At 40.2% G+C, this 24,770-nt stretch overlaps 1 protein-coding gene across 7 annotated transcripts in view; it reads right to left on the reverse strand.

The window, feature by feature from the left end:
- Positions 1 to 24,770, reverse strand: part of znf827 (zinc finger protein 827) — an 85,232-nt gene that overhangs the window by 55,447 nt on the left and 5,015 nt on the right. For all 7 annotated transcript variants that reach the window (XR_008809651.1, XM_056271801.1, XM_056271798.1 and 4 more), the window contains exons 2-3: positions 2,864 to 4,075; positions 294 to 466 (exon numbers count right to left, since the gene is read on the reverse strand). Coding sequence is in view for 6 of the 7 variants with exons in the window: in XM_056271801.1 (XP_056127776.1) it covers positions 294 to 466; positions 2,864 to 4,075 (1,385 nt within the window). In the remaining variant the exon portion in view is untranslated. The remainder of the gene's footprint in view (positions 1 to 293; positions 467 to 2,863; positions 4,076 to 24,770) is intronic.

The following is a 24,770-nucleotide window of genomic DNA, read 5'->3' on the forward strand; positions in this document are numbered from 1 at the left end:
TTTTTCATAATGTCTATTCGATGGTTTCAATCTGCCGCAATAATATGTTTCCTTTGAATTACCTTAATTTAGGGACTTTTCTCAGCAAATATTTATAAATGTGATTGATTGTGATTAATTTTATTATTTGCCACATCATGTAATTAATTTGATTAAAAGTATGAATGGACAGCCCAAATCATTTTGCATCATAAAAAAATGCATCGTAAAAAAAAAATCTGCACCTAGAGACGTTAAGATATTTTGTCATGATTTATGGCACAAGCATTTCTGCTCTCAACGATTGAAGTCACCTTCATGTGGGATTTGAGATTGTCTTTACGAGCACAGCGAAAGGGACAGAGGGGACACTGGTGGCTTTTTAAGCCCGTGTGGATCACCATATGTCTCTTCCAGTAGCTCTTTCTCTTGATCACCAGACCGCATACCGGGCACTGAAAGGGCTTTCCTCCATCCTCAGGAGAACCTGCAAAAATAAAGAATTAAATATAATTTTCATTTATACTAAATGTCTTTATTCAGTCTAGTTGCAAACACAGAAATGGGTATTCTAATGCAGTATTCTAGTGTTTACATTGAATCATTAGCACATTATTAGATAGCCCTTTGGCATCAAATAGCATGTAGGCTAAATAGCCTTTCACTCTTGTCACCCTTGCATCTATTCGTGTGAATGAGATAAAAATTGTGAGTTATGATTACACCGATCAATGCCAAAGACTTCTCACAAAGGAAGCCAAACACAAGGATGTTTTTAGTAAGCCGATTATTGTTGTTGGCTCCATATCCGGTGTCCATTAGGGCTTAATTGGTCTTATTAGAAGCTGGCATGATTGCATTACAAATTCTATGAGGGCCTGTCAGGATGGCTTCATAAGTATTCCAGTCGTGTTCCTCGAAAAACATCTGGTAATCAGTGTTTGGTGAAATTACCGCGCTCAGGCATTCATTGACCCAGGGTGTAAAACTTCGAGACTGCCTATTTGCAACAATAAACCACCATCTGTGGCTCAACCTCTCCCGGCGAGATCACTGTGGAAACCACTCGTGAGGTAAAATGACTGAAGGTCTTTGGTATCAAGGGAGAGGAATAAGAGCCGTTAGCTGGTATTACAAATTTTAATGTCCATTTGGTATTGTTTCATTACTGAATAGATCCTCTTCGTGTGACCATCTTACAGATTTCACATACAAAAACACAAGCCAGATGAACCTCAATTATGATTTTAATTGAGGTGTTCTTATTTCCTATTAAAATGTATACTTTGTAATCTGTCATATTATAGCCGTTTTACAACATATTTAACTCTCTTGTGATTGTGATTGTGCCTTTGACATTATTCTCTGCGTCTACAGCTCCTTTCAGTCAATCCTGATTCCAAGCCACATAAGTTGGTTAAAATTAGTAAAAGATCCGCCATATCTCTTAGGCTCTCAAACCGGAGCCTGTGCTGAATGGAAACTCTGATGGTCGTGCCGGCTCTGGAGCCTGACCTAAATTCCGGGGGAATCTGCTGAGATGGTCTCCGACTGTTCAGGCTATGGGGAGCACACACACTGCCGGCCTCCGTTTGGCAGGCTGCATATCCGCGGGAGATGAGCTAGGTCTGAGAACGTGCCGCCAACTCCAGCAAACCCCCACTGTGCTAACAGACCTTTCCCAGATTATCCAGCCAACCTCTTGCAGACGAAGCATGACCTTATGGCACTACTAAATCACTACACAGTGCATTCTTCAGTGGTGTAATAATCAAACATTTAGGCACTATTACCTTGAAAAATACATACGGTTAAGGAATTTTTAAATGTAAAAAAAATAAGATAGTAGGTTTAAGATGATTAATGATTCAGATTTGTCTCATGATACATTTTCACGGTTTACTTTACTGGTACTTATTTTCAGCATTTTGTGCAGGTAATAGTAGGAATAGTTCATATTTGAAAGCTAAATCTGTAATATATAATATCTTTTTTTTTCTTCTTCCCCGTTTCGATGTTCACATGCGATTTGTCTGTTCAGACTAATGCATAAGAAATGCTAGACAGGCTGAATGAAAATGCAAAATCACTCTGTAAAAGTAGTTGGTGCTTACAGAAAAGCAGCTGGTTTCTCCGGTTCAGATTTTTGATTTGCTATGGTGTTTATCAAACAACACTAAATACAGAGACCAAGAGAATCGGTTCCAGATTATTCCTCTGGTATTCACTTTCACTTAGCAAAAGTTATGTTTGTGAGTGCCACCAAGTCTTAGTTTTATGTAACAGCAGCGTCTCTAGGCATGTGACCAAAACGTATTGGTTGTCGTGTTCACAGCATGCGAATGTTCATTTCGGTTTGAACAGTCGGATTAACAGACGTATTTAAATAAAAATGTTTGTCGCACCAAATTTTTCCACAGAATATTCACCATGTTGTGAACAGGCCCAAGTAGAGACGTGGGCCCAGCTGTCAGGCGTTCTCCCTTCCCGGTCCGAGGCACAAGGAGTGGTGTTTGGTGGGCATGGTGGCCAATTAGCTGTAACACATGCTTTCTGATATGGTGGGTGCTGGACTTGGTGGGTGAGGACACCATTGCACATCCATGAGACTGGTCTGATGTGGGAAGGTGAACTCTGAATTTAATTGCTTCAGGTGTGCCTCATCAGGAGAGCCTGGCTGCTGGGTGGCATAAGAGGAGGTAGCGTTCCGTCGTAATGAATAAAACCTTAACCCTTTTGACAATAACTACATGAATAAAAATTTTAGCTAGTGTGGTTTTCAGTGTACTTTATCCTACAAAAAATATCCTGCAAATCCCTCTCAAAAGCACAAAAACACACCCTAACAAAATGGCATGTATCTATTTTAGGAACAAACTGTTACCTGCTTGACTGCTGGGCTTGGCCCTTCCCTTGGGGATTGTTGGCAGCAGAAGATCCATGGCCTGGGTTGGGGTGGGCACCTTCTGGTTCCTGTCTAACAGGGGCTTGACATCTTCGGAGGCTCCCAGTACTAAAGCCGACTCTTTCTTATCAGCTAGAAGGTTCCCTGCTGCTCGCGCAGCCACCTCCTTTAGCAGAGCTGCTGAGGAGGTCATGGAAACCAGAGAGAGAAAGGAGCCAGCTGAGGGTTGATGCTCTGATGAGCCCACCTGCTGCTGACTTCTTTCAGACACTTTCTTTGAGAGGGCAGCAAGCGTGGAGCTGGCTGACTGTGGACTGAAGGGTGAAGCAAACGGTTCAAAGCGCACCGCATCATCAGAGCGAGTGCCCAGGGCTGCCATTGAAGAGGAGGTGACCGAAGAGGATGAGGAGGAGGAAGAGGAGGATGAAGACGCAGAAGTGGAGGATGCCACCGTGCTCTTGTCTTGGAGAACGGCATTGGCAGCTGCCTTTAACTTTTGGATAGCCGAGTCTGGTGATAGGCTGCTGCCGCTGGGTGCCGAGCAACTAGCCGATGGCCATTTATCTGCAACGCCTACCCATACAAAGCCACTGCTGCCTGAGTTCGGGCCGTTGCTGGGGCCGTACGGGTCACAGGGCTCTTGCTTGACAGTTGCTACAGATGCGGGTGATGCAGAGTTCGAGTTACCGCTGTTGTTGCTGCTGTTAGCCAGCCTCCTCGCCAAGGCACTCAGCTGTTGTGCGTGATGCGAAGACGCAGATAGTACCAAGCTGACCGGAGGTGACTCTGGTCCTCTGCCCGTTCCACGCCCGCTCAGCTCCCCACCCTCTAGCTTCAGTGAGCCAGCCTCCAGGAGACGCCGCAGGTTGCTGCTGAGGGGCTTGCCCAGGGCCTGGCTGGAGTCTCCGTAAAGAGAGGACACCATTGAGGACAGCGTGTCCTGGGTCGAGAGGACCCCACTGTCCAGCCCCAGAAGCTCCAGGGAGGCCCGCTGAACTGGTGTCGGGCAGCCCAGGGAGCTCTCTGCTGAGGTGTCGTGGTCTGGTTGGGGAACATTATCCGGGGAAACCCGCAGCTCATCTTGCACATCACCGTAGGACGATTCAGAGGGGCTGTCTGAGGTATTTCCAAACCAGCTGTCCTCCTCCACTGACCCACCCTCTGGCCCTCCATCCTCTACCGTGTCCACATCTGTGAAACAGAAATAAACATGATTTATTCAAATGCTTTTCATCAAGACAACTGATTCTATTTTATTATCTTTTTTTTTTTTTTTAACAAGCATCAAAAAAAAAAAAGTTTATATATATATATATATATATATATATATAAAAAATGGCACAACTATTATAAATGCTGCCAGTATTGTCCTTTCAGCTATCAATTGACCTTTTCCAACTGACTTTTCTCATTAGGACCAAAATGGATGGTCTAAAAAATATGTTCTGAAAATATGACCAATATTATACAATTAAGAGTTGTCCTGATGAGTATCTGAGGCATCCCTCACAAGGCACGCTGGAATAACTTGCTTTCTAATCTTTTTTTCAACCATATTTTTTTTTCTAGGGTCTAAAGGAGTCTGGTAAAAGGGTTACCATGGTGACAGGCCCTTCCGGGAGGCTAGACGGCAAAGATTAGGGTAATGGAGGTTACACAACTGGATTAATATTCATGAGCCTGCAGATACCACAAGGGAGCCAATAAGGATAGGGTTAAGGTCACCAAAGGTCATTAATATACACTTCATGTATCAATATTCATAAGCAAAACATTACAGCTTGCCAGACAAGGGCGAACAAAGAATGTGAATATTCCTGATACATATTAACAATCCCTCCACAAGAGCATGTCAGAAAGCAACAAGCCTAGATGAGGAAGGATGTCAAAACTTATCAAGTGAGGGTTTTTTCTTTCCGTTCACTTGACCAAATTAAATCCTCACACTTCGGTGAGAGTGCGAGAGAACCCGTCCCGGAGACAGCAGAAAAAAGGGCTGGGGGCTTGTGACATCGGAATACGATCTGTAAAAAAATTCATTTGAGCATCTTTTCTTCGCCTTTTGCTAGCACACATAAAGGCTGGTCTCACCTTGCCGACCCCGACATAAGCCTGGCGAGTAAGCTTTCTGTTTACAGGGGAAAGAAAAAGCCGTTGCTTGGCAACGGTATCCCGTCGACCCGTAGGGATCATTACAGTGAACACACATCTGGCCAGCACTGCTTACTTTGGTCCAGAGGGGTGGCAACCGCCACGACCCCGTGCTACCATGCACCACGATACCAAGAATGCAGCAGAGCATGCTTTAAATAAAAATAAAATAAAAACCAGACAAACACACCTTGCTGTGAATGCCAGTGTGTGCAAGTATTGCTAAAGGTTTGAGCGCTTGAAGCACATCATTGGGGCGTCTCACTGACTTAGCTCTCAGTCACCTGAGCAAAACAGTGAAGTATGTGAGGCATGACCCATTTCCATGTGACACCAGGGACGACGGGCAGTAATGGCCATAATGTTGTTAGTGAGAAATGGCTAGATTGCTGACCAGAGGTCTCTGAGGCAGTGGCAGAAACTCGGCCTGAACTCTGCACTCACCACGCTAGGTTAAGCTAGGTTGTGCTACGCCCCGCCACTTTTGTTCCTAGCTGCACTAGAGCGGCAGACGCAGGCAAGGCACTCCGTGGGCGGCCTGACATTTCCCAAGGTCACGGATCGGGCCCCAGTTCCGCATGGCTTTGTCTGAAACAACCCCCTGCCACTGAAATGCACACACGCACATACGCACTCGTATATGGCTTGAAAGAGCGGAACAAAACCCTGGTAGTTAGCTGCAACGGCAACAATGCTATCGCATAGCAACAAGCCTGACAGTTTGGGACAAGGGACAAGATACTGGCCGTCTGCCTTTGAGAGGTTCGTTTAATGGCATAATGGTGAGCATGAATTTGTGTGGCCAGAAAAACAGCTGCGGGAGGCACTGTGGTCCAGATCTGTTATCAGTCACTCACACTGAGACTTGGTGCTCGTCTCTCTTGAGGCTAAACTGCACTCATGATTGTTTGCTGCTGCGGACATGACCCTACAACCCCACAACCACAAGTGCTAAATGCAAATCATAACCTCAACAAAACACAGAAAGAAAGAAAATTGTTATATTCAGGCTCGGAAATTAACTTTTTAGCCTACCAGCCAGTCAGATTTCTCATAGCAAATTTAGTAAATATATATATATATAAAAAAAGAATGATTGCATGCTCTAGAATAATGGTTTAAAACAGAAATGTTATTCAATAAAGGTTAAGATATCCATGCTGCAGTGTAATCTGCATGTAGAGTTATAACATTATAAAAAAGGGGGGGAAACAGTTTGTTCACCATTTAAAAGCTGCAGAGAGGCTTAAAATCACTAGATTATAGATGACAAAGAAAACCAAAGTGTTAACAGGAATGTTCTGTAGAAATTCATACAAGTTCTCTCCTTTGGACATAGTAAATGTAGTATAATTATTATTATTAGGGATGCACCGATTTGAAAACATTGGCCGATACCGATAACCGATAATTCTTTATATTTGAAAGCCGATAACCGATATATTGGCAGATTGATCTAAATCCAAATTTGTATATAATTTTTGAGAGCCTGATTGCAAAAAAGTCTCACCATTAAATCCATGTCCCAAACACACAATTATAATGATGTTCTCATTCTAATTTTATGTAGCCTATATGACAGACGTGAGCTGCCCATTGCACTTAACCATATTTTCAATTGAAGGAAAAAATCCATTATTTACTGGCTTTAATATACTGTATATAACGATAATGATATATCGGCCACCATATCGGTATCGGCCGATATATGTTCATTTCAATGTTATCGTTAATAACATTGAAATGAACATATATCGGCCGATTCCGATATGGTGGCCGATATATCATGCATCCCTAATTATTATTATTATTTTCTGTAAATGTAAGGGACTTAATACTTCTATTCAGAAATAATGCATTAAATTGATTAAAGTGACAGTGAAGACTTTTACATTGTTGCAACTTTTTTATCTCAAATTAATGCGGTTATTTTGAACTTTTAAAGGATAAAAAATGTAAAATGTTTTCCACAAAAATATTAAGAAGCACAACTCTATTCAACATTGATAACAATAAGAAATGTTTCTTGAGCATCAAATCAGCATATTCAGCTTTGCCGTCACAGGAATAAATCACATTTTAAAACATATTCAAATAAAAAAAGTGATTTAAATTCTATGGTAATAATATTTCTGTATACTGTACTGTATTACTCTATTTTTGATTAAATAAATGCAGCCTTGGTGAGCATAAGAAAATTCTTTCAAAAACATTAAAAAATTTGTCAATTGGATGTACTGAAAAGAAAGATCGAACTTTAAAATTTCTAATTTTGTTTTCCAAAAACAAATAAAATACAATCCTTTTTAGAATGACATCAGTGTGAATTATCCATATCTCTTTAAGGAATGTGTATTTCTTTTGTTACCATATTGCTTCTATATATATAATTTTGTTCAGAATATTAAACTTTATTCTCTGTAATACAACTAGACTTGGAAAACATCTTAAGGACCTTGTTAATTCTGTTGTGTTCTTTACCACAATACAGAGATCTTGTGTAATTGTAGCCTATATTTTTTGAGATGCACTTGAACAACAGCCGTTGGCAGTTAATTCCACATCCACAACATATCAGCTGTGAGATGCAAAAAGCCAAAAGGCAGAGGAGGACGCTGGGAGTGTTCTCTATTAGGGCCAGCAGCCACATGACTTGCGTAAGGTTGCCTACGAATACACTGAGGCTATTCTGCGACTCAGTCGGGCATAAAAATCAGCCTGCCTGACCCAGAGGTCGCAGAAAGGGCACAGAAAGGCTGTGCTGGGTGGGAGGGTGGCTTGCTTCAACAGAGTGAAGGAGAGAGGGAGAGGCCATTAGTCGATTAAGCCTGGGTGGAGTCATCAATATTCCACTGATGCCAATGAAAAGACACACTCACGCAGTCTCGCATGAGAGGCTTGGGTCGAATGGCTTTAACTCTATCAGAGATATTGCAGTGCCTCCACGGCGAGCGCTGCTATTTAATGTTACGAGCTAACTAACCACCACTTTGGCATCTATAGTTTCCCAGCATTCTCTGTGGATTGCAGAAGCAAGTGCCAGTGGCGTTCAAGGGGTGGGGGGCTGGGTTTTGTAGGGGAGATAAAAAGTGGTGGCGGTAATTAAGTGTCCGACTGGGCCCTGTCGGGGGTTGCCACGGCCGCAGGCGATGCTAATGAGCCCGTCCGTCGGTCAGTGCTACCTTATTAGCCGCCGGCCGACAATATGGTGGGAAGGACGCACTGCTACCGGCACCAGCCACACGTCGTCACGAGTGACTAACACAGAAACCAGAGGTGGGAAGTAATTCTGTTAATTAGGGGGGCTCTCATGATTACCAGTCTACGCCTTTAAGAAAATGGGCAATCGGTCAAGGCAAAATTAAGATTCAGCAAATACAATCGTTTATCGATATGGCGCAATTCATTTTCCCATGATATAGCATGATACACAAGGTTCTCGTATCGATCCTTGTTCATTCATTTAAATTCCTACAGTTCAATTAAGTAAGAAGCAGGAAGTCTAAATAAGCATAAACTGGCAACGTTTCACAGTGCGGTCTGAGCCACTTCTATGGTAATGGAGAAAAGGGAAGGGAACAGCTCAAAAGATTAAAACTGACACCACAGATTCATTCTCACTGAAATGCTGAGTCTCTCTCTCACTTGCAATACAGTTATGATATCATGGAGCATCACAATGTATTGAATCGTGACCAATGTGTCACATTCTATACCCAAACATCTATCTGATCACATAAGACATAACATTTTAAGACATCAATCCCATCCCATAAAACACAAAACAAGTGAAAAAAACTAAACATGTATATGTATGTGTGAGAGTTTGTATGAATATGCTCTGTAGGAAAACAACGTTTTTAATAACTAGGGCTCAACTACCTCACGTCACGATACGACATGCTTGTTGACACACTAGTTAGATGAATTAAATTAAGGTGTGGTTGGATGTTTCACGTAAGGGCGAAACATTTACGCCGCAGATTTCACAGGTTTTTCACACAAAAATTCACATATGAACAATAAAATGGTGGTTGGTTTGAAACTGACTTTTAGCAGTGTTTGTGCCTCACTAAACTATTGACAGTGTGGACAATGGGCCTTTTTTGCCTGCCAAACTGTGCCTTTTATATTACTGCATTTCAACATTACAAAGTGAAGTTCCCCGCATGGCTGACGTTATTTGTCCATGGACTGCCTTAGTTATATCTGTCATATTTGCTGACTCCTAGAAAATGATTTTTTTTTTTTTTTTGGAGTGAAAGCCTTACTTGCAACAGTCGAAAATAAAAATGAAACAGATGAAAACACACAACAATGTATTTTAATAGTCCACTTTGGCATGACAGTTACACTACATACAAAAAAATATTATACTTTATCATGTGACTTATAGTGATTTCAATCCCATGTATCCGACACTCATTTTAAACAAATCAGTTGCCTACGGTATTCCACATTAGCACAGGAATTCATCAGCATGTATTAGCAAAGTATACTACATATTACCATCTGTGTTTTTCACATGGCCTCAGCGGTCTGTGGGCATGATGGGCAGGGTGCCAGAGGTGAAACAGGAAGGAGATGTGTTCTTGGAAGAGACTGAGACAGTGTTGGCTTCCAGACCTCTGAAATTCCTCTTTGTAGATGAAGCGCCCTTTTGCACTCTTGTTTATTTCCCCCAACTTCCATTTATAGAGACCGAACACACACGCACACAAAAAAAAAAAAAAAAAAAAAAAACAGAGCCTGCACTAGTAATCTCAGAAGTACCATCAAAAAGTTGGAAGATCTAGACGTTCATAGTCAACCGTGAGATGCTAATTAATGGGATCCACCACCGTACACTTCGGTGATGTTTCTTTAAGGGCATAAAAGTGGGGCATGGAGCCAGAGCTCAACGGGCTTGAAGATCTTATATTTACAGCAAGAAAACAAATCACTGGAATGAAAGGAAAATGGGTGGCTCACTGTGCCCGCACAGTCACAAAAACATAAGATAATAAGTAAGGCTCTGTGTACGTTCCACGGGGACAGGAAGCAGGGGTGGATTCAACTAGGTGCTATGACGCTTACAACACAATATGCTGTTGCTACAGCATTACTGCCGCCTACTCAGATAGACAGCATGCACACAGGTTAGAGCTGACAGGGAAACTCTCCAACTACTGTAAATCACACTTTGTCCCAGTAGCTCAGGCAAGGGATGCAGCCAAGCTTGACTAGCCAGCCACCCAGAAAGACGGAGAGAGAGAGAGAGAGAGAGGAGAGAGAGAGAGAGAGAGAGAGAGAGAGAGAGAGAGAGAGAGAGAGAGAGAGAGAGAGAGAGAGAGAGAGAGAGAGAGAGAGAGAGAGAGAGAGAGAGAGAGAGAGAGAGAGAGAGAGAGAGAGAGAGAATATGAGGGGGTGTGAGCGAGAGTGGAGGAGGTATGTGTGCGGCTGGGGGGGTTGAAGAAAAGGAATGGCTTTTTTACAGTGATACCGGGTTGACAGCAGCTTGGCAGAGGCGCCCACGGCACTGCCTGCTTGGATCCAAGCCTGTCACTCAAGACAAGGGCACTAATCAGGATTGGTCCCGGTTTCTTCCTGAAGAATGGGGGTGGCAGTTTTGCAGCCATTATAGCTTGAGAGGAGAGTGGGGGATAGAGCGGTGGCACAGCAGGAGAGGCTAACCTCATTTACATGCAGGTCCTGGAGGAGAGGGAGCTGATTCCTTTTCCAATCTCCATGTTAAACGGTGGCCGGGGCGGCCGATGGTTAGCGTTGCATTGTTCGGTCTTAGTGCTCTTTGTCACAGCGATAGCCATCTCGCTTTTCCGAAGGTAGAGACGTATGAGCGAGATAACGTCGACGGCACCCACGTATGACTGAAAACGTGCCGTGTCAAAAGACTAAACGGGAACGAGAATAGTTGTTCACCTCTCCCCTTTCATTCACTTCACGTCAGTGTAACCAGGTGCTTCTACTTCAACCCTACAGTATCTAGGTGACAAATGATTGCAAAAAATATGATCACTATGACAACCATAACTGTGCCTTTGGAGAGCACATCGAGCCAACATTTTGTGCCTAACCTTAGTGCTTCATTGAAAGGTCTCTGCATAGAAGACGACTAAATGACGACAAGGGTAAACTGTGCCTGCACGAGTGTAAGTGAGACAGGAATAGTGAAAACACAGTCCACCGTGCGTGCCAAACGAGAACTTCTTTATAGAGTATGTGGGCTAATCTATAAAACCATAATGAAGAAATGCATAAATATCTGCAGCTGAGCAAACAGCAGATTTATAGTCTGAATCAACACCATCCAGTAAAACAACTCATTCACACTACAGCACAGCCAATCAATAGATTCATAAAATGAGGACTGCACCGATATTGAAATTGTACTACTGATACTGATAGGCAAACAATAACTGATAAAGGGCTGATATAAATATTATAAAGATTATATATAAATATTATAAGTATTAGATGAAAAAATTACTAACTGAAACACAACTTACAAACAAATAACTGAAATAAAATATGTTTAAGTTGACGTACGTACTAAAATTAATAAAAAATAAACTAGAAATAAAATGAAAGATAATTAGAAATATATAAAAAAAATTAAACTAAAGCTAAAATAAAAAATGTAATTCAAAATATGAATACATACTATAATAGTATATAATACTAAAATAACACAGAAAGGAACTTCACACAAACACTGCTAACAAACTAAAGTTAGGATCATGGCCCAAATAAACACTAAGTAACACATGCTAGAAAAATGTGCAGGGATAATTATTTTACTGTTATAGCAAATAAATGGCCAATATTGTTACAAATGGGTGGTTGCAATGAGTGCATGACAAAGAAATATCAACAACACAGTCTTTAAACACAAACTGAACATAAACCTGATAAATATTTTGCATAAATAAAATAAAGATAAAACACAAAGCGTTAAAATTAACCATTTTAAATGAATACTGCATAACATCATTATAGAGCACTGCAGGGATTCCCAAATTTTCTTGTCAGTTGAACCCCTTTGACCTAAAATATTTATCTGAAGTATTCCCTGAGACTTTAAGTTAATATTTTAATAATTTTAATAACTCTTTCCCTGACAAGTTTTTTTTTTAAGTTGCCAGCCACCGCCAGCATTTTTGATCATTTTCACAAAAGTTTCATGGCCCCCAGAATATTTTGTTGTATTAATAAAACAATATGCAATATATCAAAAGAAAGAACAGACTGAATGGGATTCAGAACGATGATCAAGTCCATCAGCACCGCTGATGCTTGCACAGTCCTGTAGCTCGTCCTGGGTGGACATTTCATTCAGTAACATTAGGCAGTGTTGATTTATATGCTGTTTAATATTGATGATTGCGCTATTTTCTATGCATATGATTACATATGATATCGCTTGTTCCCGCTTCTTCTTTGTCTGTATTTTGATCAGGAGATTCAGTATTCTTTCAGAAGATGCCTTTCCGTCAATGGCGGGGAAAGAGTTAACAACACATACACAAACATGTCTGTTAATGGTCACATGGCAAGCAGGTAAACAAATAGAATATTTCATCTTTTTAGTAAGCATTTTTTTTATTGTTTTAATTTTAAATGATTTCTTTATTTAAATTATCTTTATTTTATTTTATGTAATCATTGGCTATTTATCAACGCATCAACCCCCTGCAGTTCCCTCACAAACACCAGTTTAGGAAACCCTGACGTACAGTATTAAAAAATGGATAATCTTTATGAGATTTGCTAAAGATTACATTTATGTTATTACAGAACTAGTGTTTTTAAGATAAACTTTAAGTGAGGTCATTTAAGTGTTAAAATAGAGAGATTAGCATGCATCATTAAATATATAATATGGGACAATATTGATACATTTAAACAATTGTTTTGATTTGTTACTGATAAATTGTGCATCCCTACTAAGAACTATCATTACTTGTACATAGCAACTAACTTTGACATGCATTCAAGCACTGCTAATAGACAATGCTCTTTAAGGGTTACATAACAAAATCATTGAAACTTAAACTAAAATTAAAATGAAAAACAAAAACAATAATGCAAGCTTTTGTTTCACTTTGCACAAGCTGTATATGAAATTACAAAGCCACTCTGACTGACTAGTCATGCAGCTGATGCTAATTTACCTTTGAAGGTATTTCCCAGGGACAAGATGTTATACCACTAAAGGTCCAATTTTTGCATTTCTTTTTCAATGTACAAATTTGCAACCCTTCAGTTGCCAACCCAGATTTTTAGCCACCAGGCTGTACCGCCTGTTCTCTCAAAGCATTTGCTTATAGCATGTAACAAGCTTTAACAGTGAAAGAACAGATAATACCTTAGCACCACTCCAACAACCAGCTAACGGACGGCTCCCCAGACCAATACTAAACAGCTACCGACCTCGTCATAACAACTAAACATGAATACCGGAACTTTGCATCAAGGTCGAGAGTAATCAAATATACTGTGAAGTCATCTACAAATGTGAAGGACATTTTTTACATGAGGGGCTAAGCAGGTCTCAGACACTCACCTACGCTTTAAGCCTTGTAAATCAGCGTAAGACATAGCCTAGTGACAATAGCTTTCACAGAGATGACTTCACATCATGAATATAATATCTCGCCTTTGTAAAGCAGCCAAACACCTCTACACTTGCGGATGATATACCGTTTCCCTTGGAGGCTGTCAATACCTCAGGGTACCACTACTCTGTGTCTGTTTCCTTCCTGGCACTTTTAATCTTCTCAGCTATAAAACAGTCCAGTCTCCAGAAAAACCCTTGGAGCACAGCTGCTAGTTAGTTATTTGCCGATAGTTAAATTAATTAACAACATGCTTAAGTTCTCTGTGCTGGACACTGTAGTCTATCTTAGAGACATGATAGAGGTGAAGTTAGCCTTGTGCTCTGAGAATACCAAAAGTTCAAACCCTCATCAAGCACACTTTCCTGGGAATGGAGGGAAATAGAATTTGACAGAATTTGGAATATTAACATACTTTTCGCATTTAAAGTTTGCGTACTGAGCTCAACGAAATCCCAACAAGCATGTACATATAACAAGTTCCGTTTCGTAAAAAAATGCATTGGTATCCCAATGTCTCTCGACGCTAATGATCACAATGATAGTAATTACCATCATTATTTTTGTTGTGTAATTACTATGATTATGATCACCACATAAGTGTGAGTAAATTGTCTAGTTGAGTCAAACTTGCCATTTTTGCCACTTTGGCACTACTTTCTGTGGAATCTGCCTGCCCAATGACAGCAAGAAAAAAAATCAAGTAGCCCTAATGGTAACAGAACCGATTGGGATTGGGGACAATCTATTAAAGCTGTACACACTATATAATAAAGGTGGCCATATTTATTGCATTTCAAGTATAAAAAACAAAAAAAAAGGTCCACTCCATTCTACTACTTAGCCAACCTCATAGCTTCAAGAAACTGTGTTAAAAATATTGGCTGCAAAGTTAAAAATAATCAATGAAAAAAAAAAAAAAAAAAGGCTGTTTGTAGTCTGTATGCGCTGTGATTCAAAATGAATAAATTTCACTTTATTCTGCCTCTTATACTACACATGGAGCACACATGGGGCTTAAAGTCCCCCTGTAGTCAATATTTTTATCCCTAAAAACTTATCTTTGATCACCAAATATACATATTTAGCTAAATGTTTTTTCCTTGAAAAAAAATATTCTTCATTCCTTAAAATAGCTTGAATGTAACTCTACACCCTTGTCTCATTTAGTATTCACGGTTCTATGAATATGCAAATTAGCCCCGCCTCCTCTCACTCACACCAGCTCAGAGATTCACTTGTTGACGATCACACTTTGAAGTGATTGGTTACAAGGCAGTTTGTGACGTCAGAAACACCAGCGATTTCAACCCTTGTTTTTGAGACTGTCTTTGGTTCGTTGCAGTTTTAAGGAGAAAATACTCAGCAATGGTGTTGACTTATAGCCTGACGTCGTCATACAAAGATCCTAGTCAGAATGTGAGTCTGATACTGCTCCATTGGGCTGTGATTATGGGGCGTGTTTCAACCGAACCGGGAAAGAAAATGCCTCTGCACTCAATTGGATAGACCTACAATCAATCAGAGCAACGGACAAAATTCTGGGCTTCCGAAAAGGAGCTGGCAACGACCGCTGGTTATGTCCACCTCGTCGTGCATGCTGAGTTGCATCACCGTGATGCACATTTCGGTTGCTTCTTTCACTTGGTCCTCCATGAGTGCGACCAAAGGAGAAACAACAATGACCACAGGGTTTTCATTGCGCCCCATCTTCTTAGCGACCATCGGAGCCAGCTGATAAATTAAACTTTTGCCGAATCCCATAAAACGGCAAAAACATCTTTCCGATCGACAAATGCCTTGATCGTGGTTCTCTGTTCCTCTTTTAAAATGAATGCGCTGTGTACATCTTCTACAACAGACGCAATGGCTGAATCTACACATCCAAATTCTCCAGCGGCAGCCATTCTTTATTGTAAACAAATTCAACCCAAGCGCTCTTTGGTGACGTGGATGATTACGTTACTGTTGATCATCTGTCCATCATCGTATAAAGCCCGCCCTGACAATTTGATTGGTCCGAACAGCTTTGGTTCAGGCGTACTTGCTTCACAACGGATCAAGTCCAGACCGAACTTCCCATCCTCAAATGTTGTGGGCGGGGCTAGGTTCGGCTGGCATCCAGGCTAGTTGACTTATGCATTTGCACATAGTTTGTCTTAAAGCATATTAAAAACACCACAAAGACATATAAACAACATTAAAGGCTTGAATTTCACCACAGGGGGACTTTAAGATCAGCACAGTTTGCATTACACTTCACACAAAATAATGAAATAATGAAAAATGTAAGCAATGCCAAGTGACAGTGAAGAAATTAGGACAGAAATATTGCGCTATTGTAATATTACTATTATAGTGTAAAAATAAAATTATAGGTACACTATGTAACTTTTTTTGTTCAAAGAAACAAAATTTTAATAATTAATCAATCCTTCTTCCAAAGAAATTACCATGACTTACCCTGGTTCACTATGGTAAGCCTATTATAAGTGTTTATATTTAGACAGGGCGGGATGGTTTTCTGGAAATTGCATACATACGTCACTCGCCCATGCGTGTCTCGTCCTATTCGTAAATAGAGAAAAGTTGCTCCGGCTACTTTGACACCTGAATGGTGTGGGAGTGATATAAGTCAGTTGTCACAACGAGCGAGAAAGGTTGACATGGAGCATGCTAAATCTCGAACTTGCGGGGAATCAGCCGTTTAAAAAAACGCAGCTAGTAATAAAACGAGAATCATTGAAAAAGCCAACATTGGCTTGGCTTTTCGGAGATGGCGAGGAATGAGGGATTTGAAATGTTGTAAAAGTGACGCAGAGATGGCATTTTTATAACTCGACAAGTGAGTAAGGTATTTTATTGAACACATATGTAGTTGACATATGTAGCTCTCTAACTGAGTTCATTGTAAAGCAGTATCTTTTGTGAAGGGTTATTTAATTTCTGGTTGTTGTAGCGCTTTGCTTGAATTACTTTCAAGGAAGTACTTTGTCTATATATGGGTATAGCTACAGTAATGTCTTCAGCTAGTCAACTTGATATACTTTCCATGTAAACATGTTATATCTCTTAAAGCTGCAGTAGGGAGTTTTGAGAAAACGTTGACTTAGCCTGAAAATTTGAACAAGCACAACTTACAGGTCCCACCCCCTTGCTCTCTGCTGCGCTACAGCCCTCCCTGCACAGCTCGTCCTCCACAGCGGAGCCTGTCGTGAACGCGCAGGCTAGTAAACAGGGGCACCAATAACGGCAGATAAAAAGTTATATGGCACATTCACAAATAGGGGCTAAACATCAACAATATGCTTTACATTGACTATGGCCTCCCCATACTTTGACTACAAACTTGGTCCTCAAATCATTATGTATTTTGCAATAGCCTACATGTAACTTTATAACGTTGCACTCTTTCTATAAGTTATAAATAGCTAGTAAGATAACGTTAATATAACGGTAACTAACGTTACAGTATGTAAGTAATAGGGCTGTTGGAACGAATTCCGAAATTCGAATATAATTCGAATATTAAAAAAATCAATACTATTCGAATGCTGAAGTTACTATTCGAATATTGTTTTTTTATGTATATTTTAATTTTTTTATATATATAAACAGGAAAGAGGCCGCACTATGCATAAATTGTTTTATTTGCACAAACGCGTTTCAAGAAGGCACGCGCCGAAACGCGTTTGTGCAAATAAAACAATTTATGCATAGTGCGGCCTCTTTCCTGTTTAACGTTATATATTCTAATCATCAGGCCAGCATTCTTAAAGTTTAAGTTTAATCATTGAGTGAAGCCTGCTCCTATTCCCATTCATTAATTTTTTTTTTATATGGAATCTTGCCTTTCTCGCCACCTTGACTTACACACATGTGAAAATGAAATGCTTTTGTTTCGTCTGATGAACAATAACGTTTTTGAATCGTAACACAATTGTGCACGTTATCCACGCTGTATCATCATAACAATACTGTCAAAAATGGTAAATGTTTAACAACGTAAAAAAGCGCCCGCGAAGCGCAAATATCTTGGTGAAAACTCAACGGATTCGGCGAGCACCAAACTCGTTGGAACCGTCTAGTCGAACTGAAAAGAACGATATAAGTTTCAGAATTTTTGGTGGTGTTTTAGCGGAGATATTAGCCGAAAACCATCGGTAGCGCTTCAACCATATTCAGCACGAATAAAATGTTTATTGTAATGTTAGATATCCCTCTAGTGGACAGAACGTGTAACAACAACCACATGCTATAGTGGCATTGGCGATCCATAAGCCTGAGTAATGTCGTAAATATTAATAATAGGATGAATTTGAGCATTTAATATTCGAATATTATTCGAATATTAAATAAAATAAGGAATGGAATTCGAATAGTATTATAGAGGAAGATTGACAGCCCTAGTAAGTAATTATTCTAGCGATAAATAAAGCTAGATAAGGTGTGCTAATACATGTTAAGCGGCTAGAGTTTTGAGTTAATGGGCTCTGTGTAATTCTTTCTTTTTCGCTTGTTTATCGTCATCAGTCTTTTTCCTTTAACCTCTTTGTTTTATGAGCAGGTGTCACTCGAGAATTGGCAGTTTAGGTTGTTTCTCCGTCATAAGCACAGCTGCAGCGCGCCGGCAATCTTGAGTTTGAACGACGCTCGCGCTGTGCAAGAGAGGGGTGTGATCAGCGAGTACACGAGCGTGATTGACACTGCTAAGACATTCCTCCTGGCTCTGATTGGTTGTTTCTGACCGGGAGCGTGTATTTCTGCAAATGGCAATAGGACCACTGGGAGGAGCCATAGGAGCTTGATTTTTACACAGATTATCTGTCTCATATCCTACTGTCAGGACATAATGACAGTTTTAGCAAATACATTTTTTCAAAAGTTACCTACAGCAGCTTTAAGCCTCATAATGAATGTTTATAAGCAGTAGGATAATCTCTATAGAATGAGAAAGAATCATATTCATCTGCAGTCACTCAGAGCAGAAGCACAACCAAAACAATGTTCTTCTGCAAAATGCATGCAGTTTTGTTTTTGACCGCTAGAGGACCAAAAGTATACAAAATAGTGTACCTTTAAAATATGCAATATAATGATATTATTAAGGGTTAAACGGATCATAGTTGATCTGTGATTAGTATGGACCAGGCCACGCAGTTCGGTACGCATGTGATCCGTGGATTAATTGCAAAGTTTAACCATCTTTAAGTGAAAGTTTATGATTTGCATGTGATTTATAGTTTACACATTCAAGCAATTTTAAACCATTCCAGCGCAAGAAGAGGCGAAAGAGAACTCTATTCGGTACTCGTGCCCTGTTTTCTGTGTGCATGCCGGCAAACACAGAGGCGTGCGTTTCAGATAACTTGCAAACACCAAATTGATTTCTCTTTCGCGTCTCCTTGCACTTGAACGAACACATACACATACAATTAAGTCAAAATACCTCTGCAAGTATTCTCCTAAACACAATCGGTTATGTCTTAAGTGAACATAAGAATAAATTGAGAAAGAAACCAGATGTGTATCATTATAATGGATCTGTGCATTCGGTCTTAAAGTGACAGCAGCTGGCAGCCTGCTGCTTTCTGTCAATAAAGTTAATCAAACAACAAAACACAGCTTTAACAAAGACTAATCTAAATTTCATTTATACAGTGAACACCATAGTGTTATTTTACATTTAGCCCTAATTATTACATTTCTGTACATGTATACTACAGTTAGACCTTACTTTATTTGTAACTTTGTTATATTGTATTTATCTATGCGTGTATTTGTTCTTATTTTTTACTGACTGTTTTTCACTTGCCTTTAATAATGTTTTAAATGTATTAGTTAGGCTAGTAGTTTTTTTTGCTGCGGTACCAAAGTACTTAAAATGTGCTTTAGGTAATAAATGGAAAGCAAAGTTACATTAAATTTAGCCCCACCCCCAAATATTTGTTTCTTTTTCCTCGCCGATCCGAAAAATGATCCAATCCGTGACTCAAAAAACGTAATATGATCCGAAACGTGAGTTTTGTGATCCGTTGAACCACTAATTATTATGACTATTATTAATATTATAGTAACATTCATCCATCCATCCATCCATCCATCCATCCATCCATCCATGCTCCAAACCACTTAACCTCTATAGCAAGGGTATTCAATAAAGTTCCAAGAGGTCCGGTCTTTATATTTTCTTCCCAACGGACGTCCGGACAATACTTTTTTGGAACAGTTATACATTTCTATCGGGTGTTGTGGCAAAAAATTCTTATTAAACATCATCACTGCGTAAGAGACAACTCTGAGTCCAGGTGATCAAACCCCGTCCGCTTTCAGGTCCAGAAGGCACTTCCAAGGAATCCCACTATTCTGACAGCAAATTGTTGTGGCAAAAAATCTTATTAAACATCATCACTGCGTAAGAGACAACTCTGAATCAAATACTCTTTTAAAAAGTATTTATTCTTGCAAGAATAGGCCCAATCGCCACACAGCAATTACCCTTGCAGGCTTCGGTCTGCCTTCACAGATAAGAGACCCACTGTCACGTAGGCTCCTGTTTATCTTAAGACCATCAAAGGTCAAAGGTAAAATGTTATGTCCCATATGTTCCTAAAGTGTTACACCCAGCCACCTCCCCAGATACCCAAACATGACACAGCAGTTACCCTGTTCACAAACATATATGTTCTTATATCTAATGATCAATTAAAATGTTGCCATTACACGGGGTAGCCGTAGTACTTTGTAAAAGAAAAAATCCTAAACACTCAAAATAGTCATCAAAGATGAGAATCTGCGGCCCTGAGAGCCAAAGGGATGTCAGATCATTTTTACCACCAAAAAAAGTAAAGCTTTTTTCCAACTACATATATAAAAAGGTAATATCAGATGTTTTATCAGGCTATTATTATTCTTTATTTATTTATTTTTACATTTATAAACTTGCGTGAAAGGCACATAGAAGGCCATGGGACGGGGGGTACAGGCACGGGCGTCAGTTTGGTTTGAAATGTGGTGGGGACAGAGACGCATTCGGAAGTGCATTTTCAAAAGTGCTGGGTACAAATTCTGCAGCCTGTTTAACCCGTAAATAAATGCATCGATCCGCAAATTTTTGTTTGAGTTCTTAAATGGTCTGGTGGTAGATCTTTTGCCAAGCGTGTCAGAGGTGACGGGTTCTAATCCGCCCTCGGTATAGTTTTTTTTTCTCTCAAAACTGAATAATGTTCATCAGTGGTTACAGTCTATATCAAGCAGCCAGGGACACGTTTGTGTGCATTTTATTTTGTAATTTCACCGGAATGAATATATACAGAGTCTGTCCGCAACGGCGATAGATTGAAGTGCGCGTCCGAGTGAAGACTGTGCGCGAGCCACAGAGAACACTGTATCCACGACACTGATAGCAGCGGACACCAGTGGCGTCATGCCCATTCAAAGTGAGGGGGCACGTGCCCCCTCAGATTTTTCCTCCCTAGGGTGACCAGAAGTCCCGAAAAATTCGGGACAGTCCCCAAATCTAAGCTGTTGTCCCGAATCCCGAAACCGGCCTTAATTGTCCCGAAAATTATAGCCTACTAAAGCAAAATCTTGATATAAAATATTAAAAACTGTCCGTGGAAGTTGAGTCGTCCTGCAGCCAGCCCCTTCCAATTGCAGCAGCCGCAGCCGCGAGGACAGTGAATGTGCAGGCAGCCAGTCTAAACTTTAGTTTTTTTACGCGCGTCATTTGCTCTTGACGCGCGAATGGATTCAAAAGGTGTGTTCGACATCGGCTGCGGCTGGATGTAACTGATCGGCGAGAGTAGCCGCGTGCAGGCGGGGAGGAGCTGCAAACGGAGACGTGAAGTCGGACACTTTCTGGTTCCCGTAGTGACCGCTCACGTGGTGTTTGTATACTTTAGCACAGCTGAAGTGAAATAAATGCAATATTAGCCAAATACACAGATGTTTCAGAGACATTTTCATTCAATACTTTATGTACTGCTTCATACAGCGTTTGTTTGAACAAGAATAAAGTTCAACATAAACCTACAGCTACTATCAATGAAGTGGAATCAACGTTTTTTAATCAGTTTTATTTTGATAAACATAACACAATACATCGCGACTACATGAAAAGAGTGTTTACTGTTAAAAAAAAATGATTTGTGAGCTTTAGTGGAACTAAAGGTGTGTGAGAATAAACCGAATAAACACGAAACGCACGTGATCGTTGTCATGCGGTGAATCCGGCCAATCGTGGAACAGCTGTGTCGTCATCAGAGCTCGTGCAGCCCAGAGCAGCCGCTCTTCAGAAGCTGTGCTGGCTGAGTTCTCCGGCTATTCTCGAATCGCTCTCGCGGTACTTTGATGGGATACGTCACAGTCACGTGGCGTCGGCGCTGTATCAAGTCGGACAAAATTTCTAACCGGCATGCACTGCTTCAAGTCTGCCGCCGATCGGTCTGCGCAGAGCTGCATGAAGTCGAACAAGCCTAAAGTGTTCACGCGTAGGCTATAACTAGAGCGAATTTGACGCGCTATTCGCGTCTGGTGTGAACGCAGCATTAAAGGAGTGATTGATTGGTCGCGTCACTGTGTGCAAAAAAAAACTTCGTCCGGGCCTTATAAAGTCTGATGTCGGGTTAGGCCTACACAAAGCAAATCATCTACAAAATTATTTAGTTTTCCTATTTAATGACCGACAATTTAGTTGTAATAATAATTTTGCCATAAGGCTTATTAGCGTTAGGCTATAGCATGAAAGGTCTGATTTAGCCTACACACTGTTACAACAGTAACACATTTTTTTTTCACAATGACATTTGAGTTCATGATTTTAATGGGGTTTTTTTTTGGCAGACTAAAGACTAATGACAGACTTTGATCTTTGAATTAAAAAATATGTTTGGTTCAGGTATGAAATTCATTATCTTTTAATGTAGTCTAATATCATAGTAGGACTACACCCCAAATCCCTACAGCATAGTTGTTATACAGATAGCTATACATATTGCATTTGATTTGATTACTTTTTTTTACATTTCTGTCAAATATTAACCATTTTCAAATAAACGGGGTAGTGTTAACCTTATTCAGCACTGAAATCTGTCAAACTTCTTTCAAAGTCCTTCATCAAATATTAATATTAAAATAACTTAATTTCAGAGCACCACAAAGTCAGACCTCAGCACTTGTATGTGCTACCTTTAATGTAAGATCGTTCTTAGGTCACATACCAATTTAAAATCATAACATAAAAACTGCAATGGTACTGTTTTTAAAATCATGTGTAGTGGGCCTAAGTGTACAGTAAGTGTGTGTGTAAACATGCTTTAATGAAGTAGACTTCAAAAGCTTTTGAATTTGAGCTTACAGTTCTTTCATCAACCTGTCTTTTACATAAACTTACAAAATAGATACTTTAACTTAGTCCTCAGATAGAGGAGGGTTGCTGCTAGCTCCGTTAAGGTATTTCTGTCCCTCCCAAACTGCATTGAAATGGTATGTTTAGCAGCCAGAATTAAAAAAATGTTCAGGGGGAGAAACCCCCTGACCCCTCCTAACATGATCCATATCACCCATCAGAAAACAATTGCAACATCTCAGATTGTGCCCCCCCAGAATTTTGGCTTGCATGACGCCCCTGGCGGACACGAGCGCTCAGCTTGAGTTAAAAAACAAAACATTTTAGCTAGATCTCTTATTTAAGAGCGAACTAAATGAATGCTCTGCTAGTTAACTGGAGATGTTTTATTTGTATTAGGTACATCCGACCGTGCCTCAATGTTTCCAAGAGTGGTGGGTACAAAATGACTCATGACGAAATCTGGTGGGGACGCGTACCCACCGTCCCCACCGAAATCGACGCCTATGGGTACAGGGTTTACCTCTAAAGAAAAGTATGGACCATTTATATATTTTGCTCAAAGTAATAAACTACTAAAAACAAACAACGTACATCTGTTGTTGATCTAACAATCAAAACTCTTATCATGAGAATAAAACAAAGTTACCAAGTAATTTAAAAAATGTTTGTCTTCCCTTGGCATCTCTAAATAATTTTCCAAATTATAACATTGTTTATTATGAAATGCTCTTAATATTCTGATTAATAATGCTAAATGTATGAAAAAAATCTAAAGGCGCCACACGTTAACTTGTCACAAACCTAGGCTGCATTTCCCAAAAGCATCGTGAGCTAAGTTGATCGTAGACAACATTGGTGGCAATGGTCTTCACGACAAACTTGGGCTCACGATGCTTTTGGGAAATGCAGCCCTGGTTTAGTTAAACGGTTGGCGTCATCTGTATGAAGATAAAAATAATTGTATTTGCTGCATTCTTGTTTTCTACAGCGTTTTCGCAAAATAATAAAAATGTAGGTCACTGTGTTTCTGCTACTATTGTTAAAATAACGAGTCATCTGCAGCTTTACGTCTTCAGTGGGAGAGAGAAGCCACGCACACGGAGCGGAAAGGGCTAGAGTGGATAGCGTTTGGCTCTAGATAAAAATATCAGAGGATGTAGCACTGATGCGCTGCTCTATTGGGTCACGGGATGCTAGAGCCTTAGTAATATATTTCTACTCATTTATTAATAATACAATATAATATAATATGGCCAGTGGCCACACTTTTATATTAAGTGGCCTTAACTATGTATTTACACATTTGATACAATACTTATTAAATATGTACATGTTGGTGCATGATAATTACATTTAAAGTACTTCCATTAAATTAACTTTTGTTGTTACACTGTTAACTCTACCCCTAACTGTCAGCCGAGCAGCAGCCATTTAGATGAATGGGAATGTTAACGTATAACTTTCTCCAGTTATTATTGACCTCCTCGCTTCCAAGGCCTCGTCTAAGATATGACAATTCAAAACCAGTTTTAAAAAATGACAGCGGCTTGCCTCTTCTCATTCCCTGTCAACTGAACAGACTGCTCCTTGATTCTGCCCAGTAAGCCTCATCTCATCTTAAGACAGACCCAGAGTACTGACTCATAAATCAAATCACAGTTTGGCATAGCTCTGCAGCCCGGGCCTGCATCGGACCTGTCTGTTCGATCCCTTGTGTGGTGTGGCCCAGTGTTAGCAGCCTGTTAAAGGTCTGTCCTGGAGGGGATGG

Source organism: Rhinichthys klamathensis, unplaced genomic scaffold (genome assembly GCF_029890125.1).
Source record: "Rhinichthys klamathensis goyatoka isolate OS25496 unplaced genomic scaffold, OSU_Roscu_1.1 h1tg000325l_1, whole genome shotgun sequence".
NCBI lineage: Eukaryota > Metazoa > Chordata > Actinopteri > Cypriniformes > Leuciscidae > Rhinichthys > Rhinichthys klamathensis.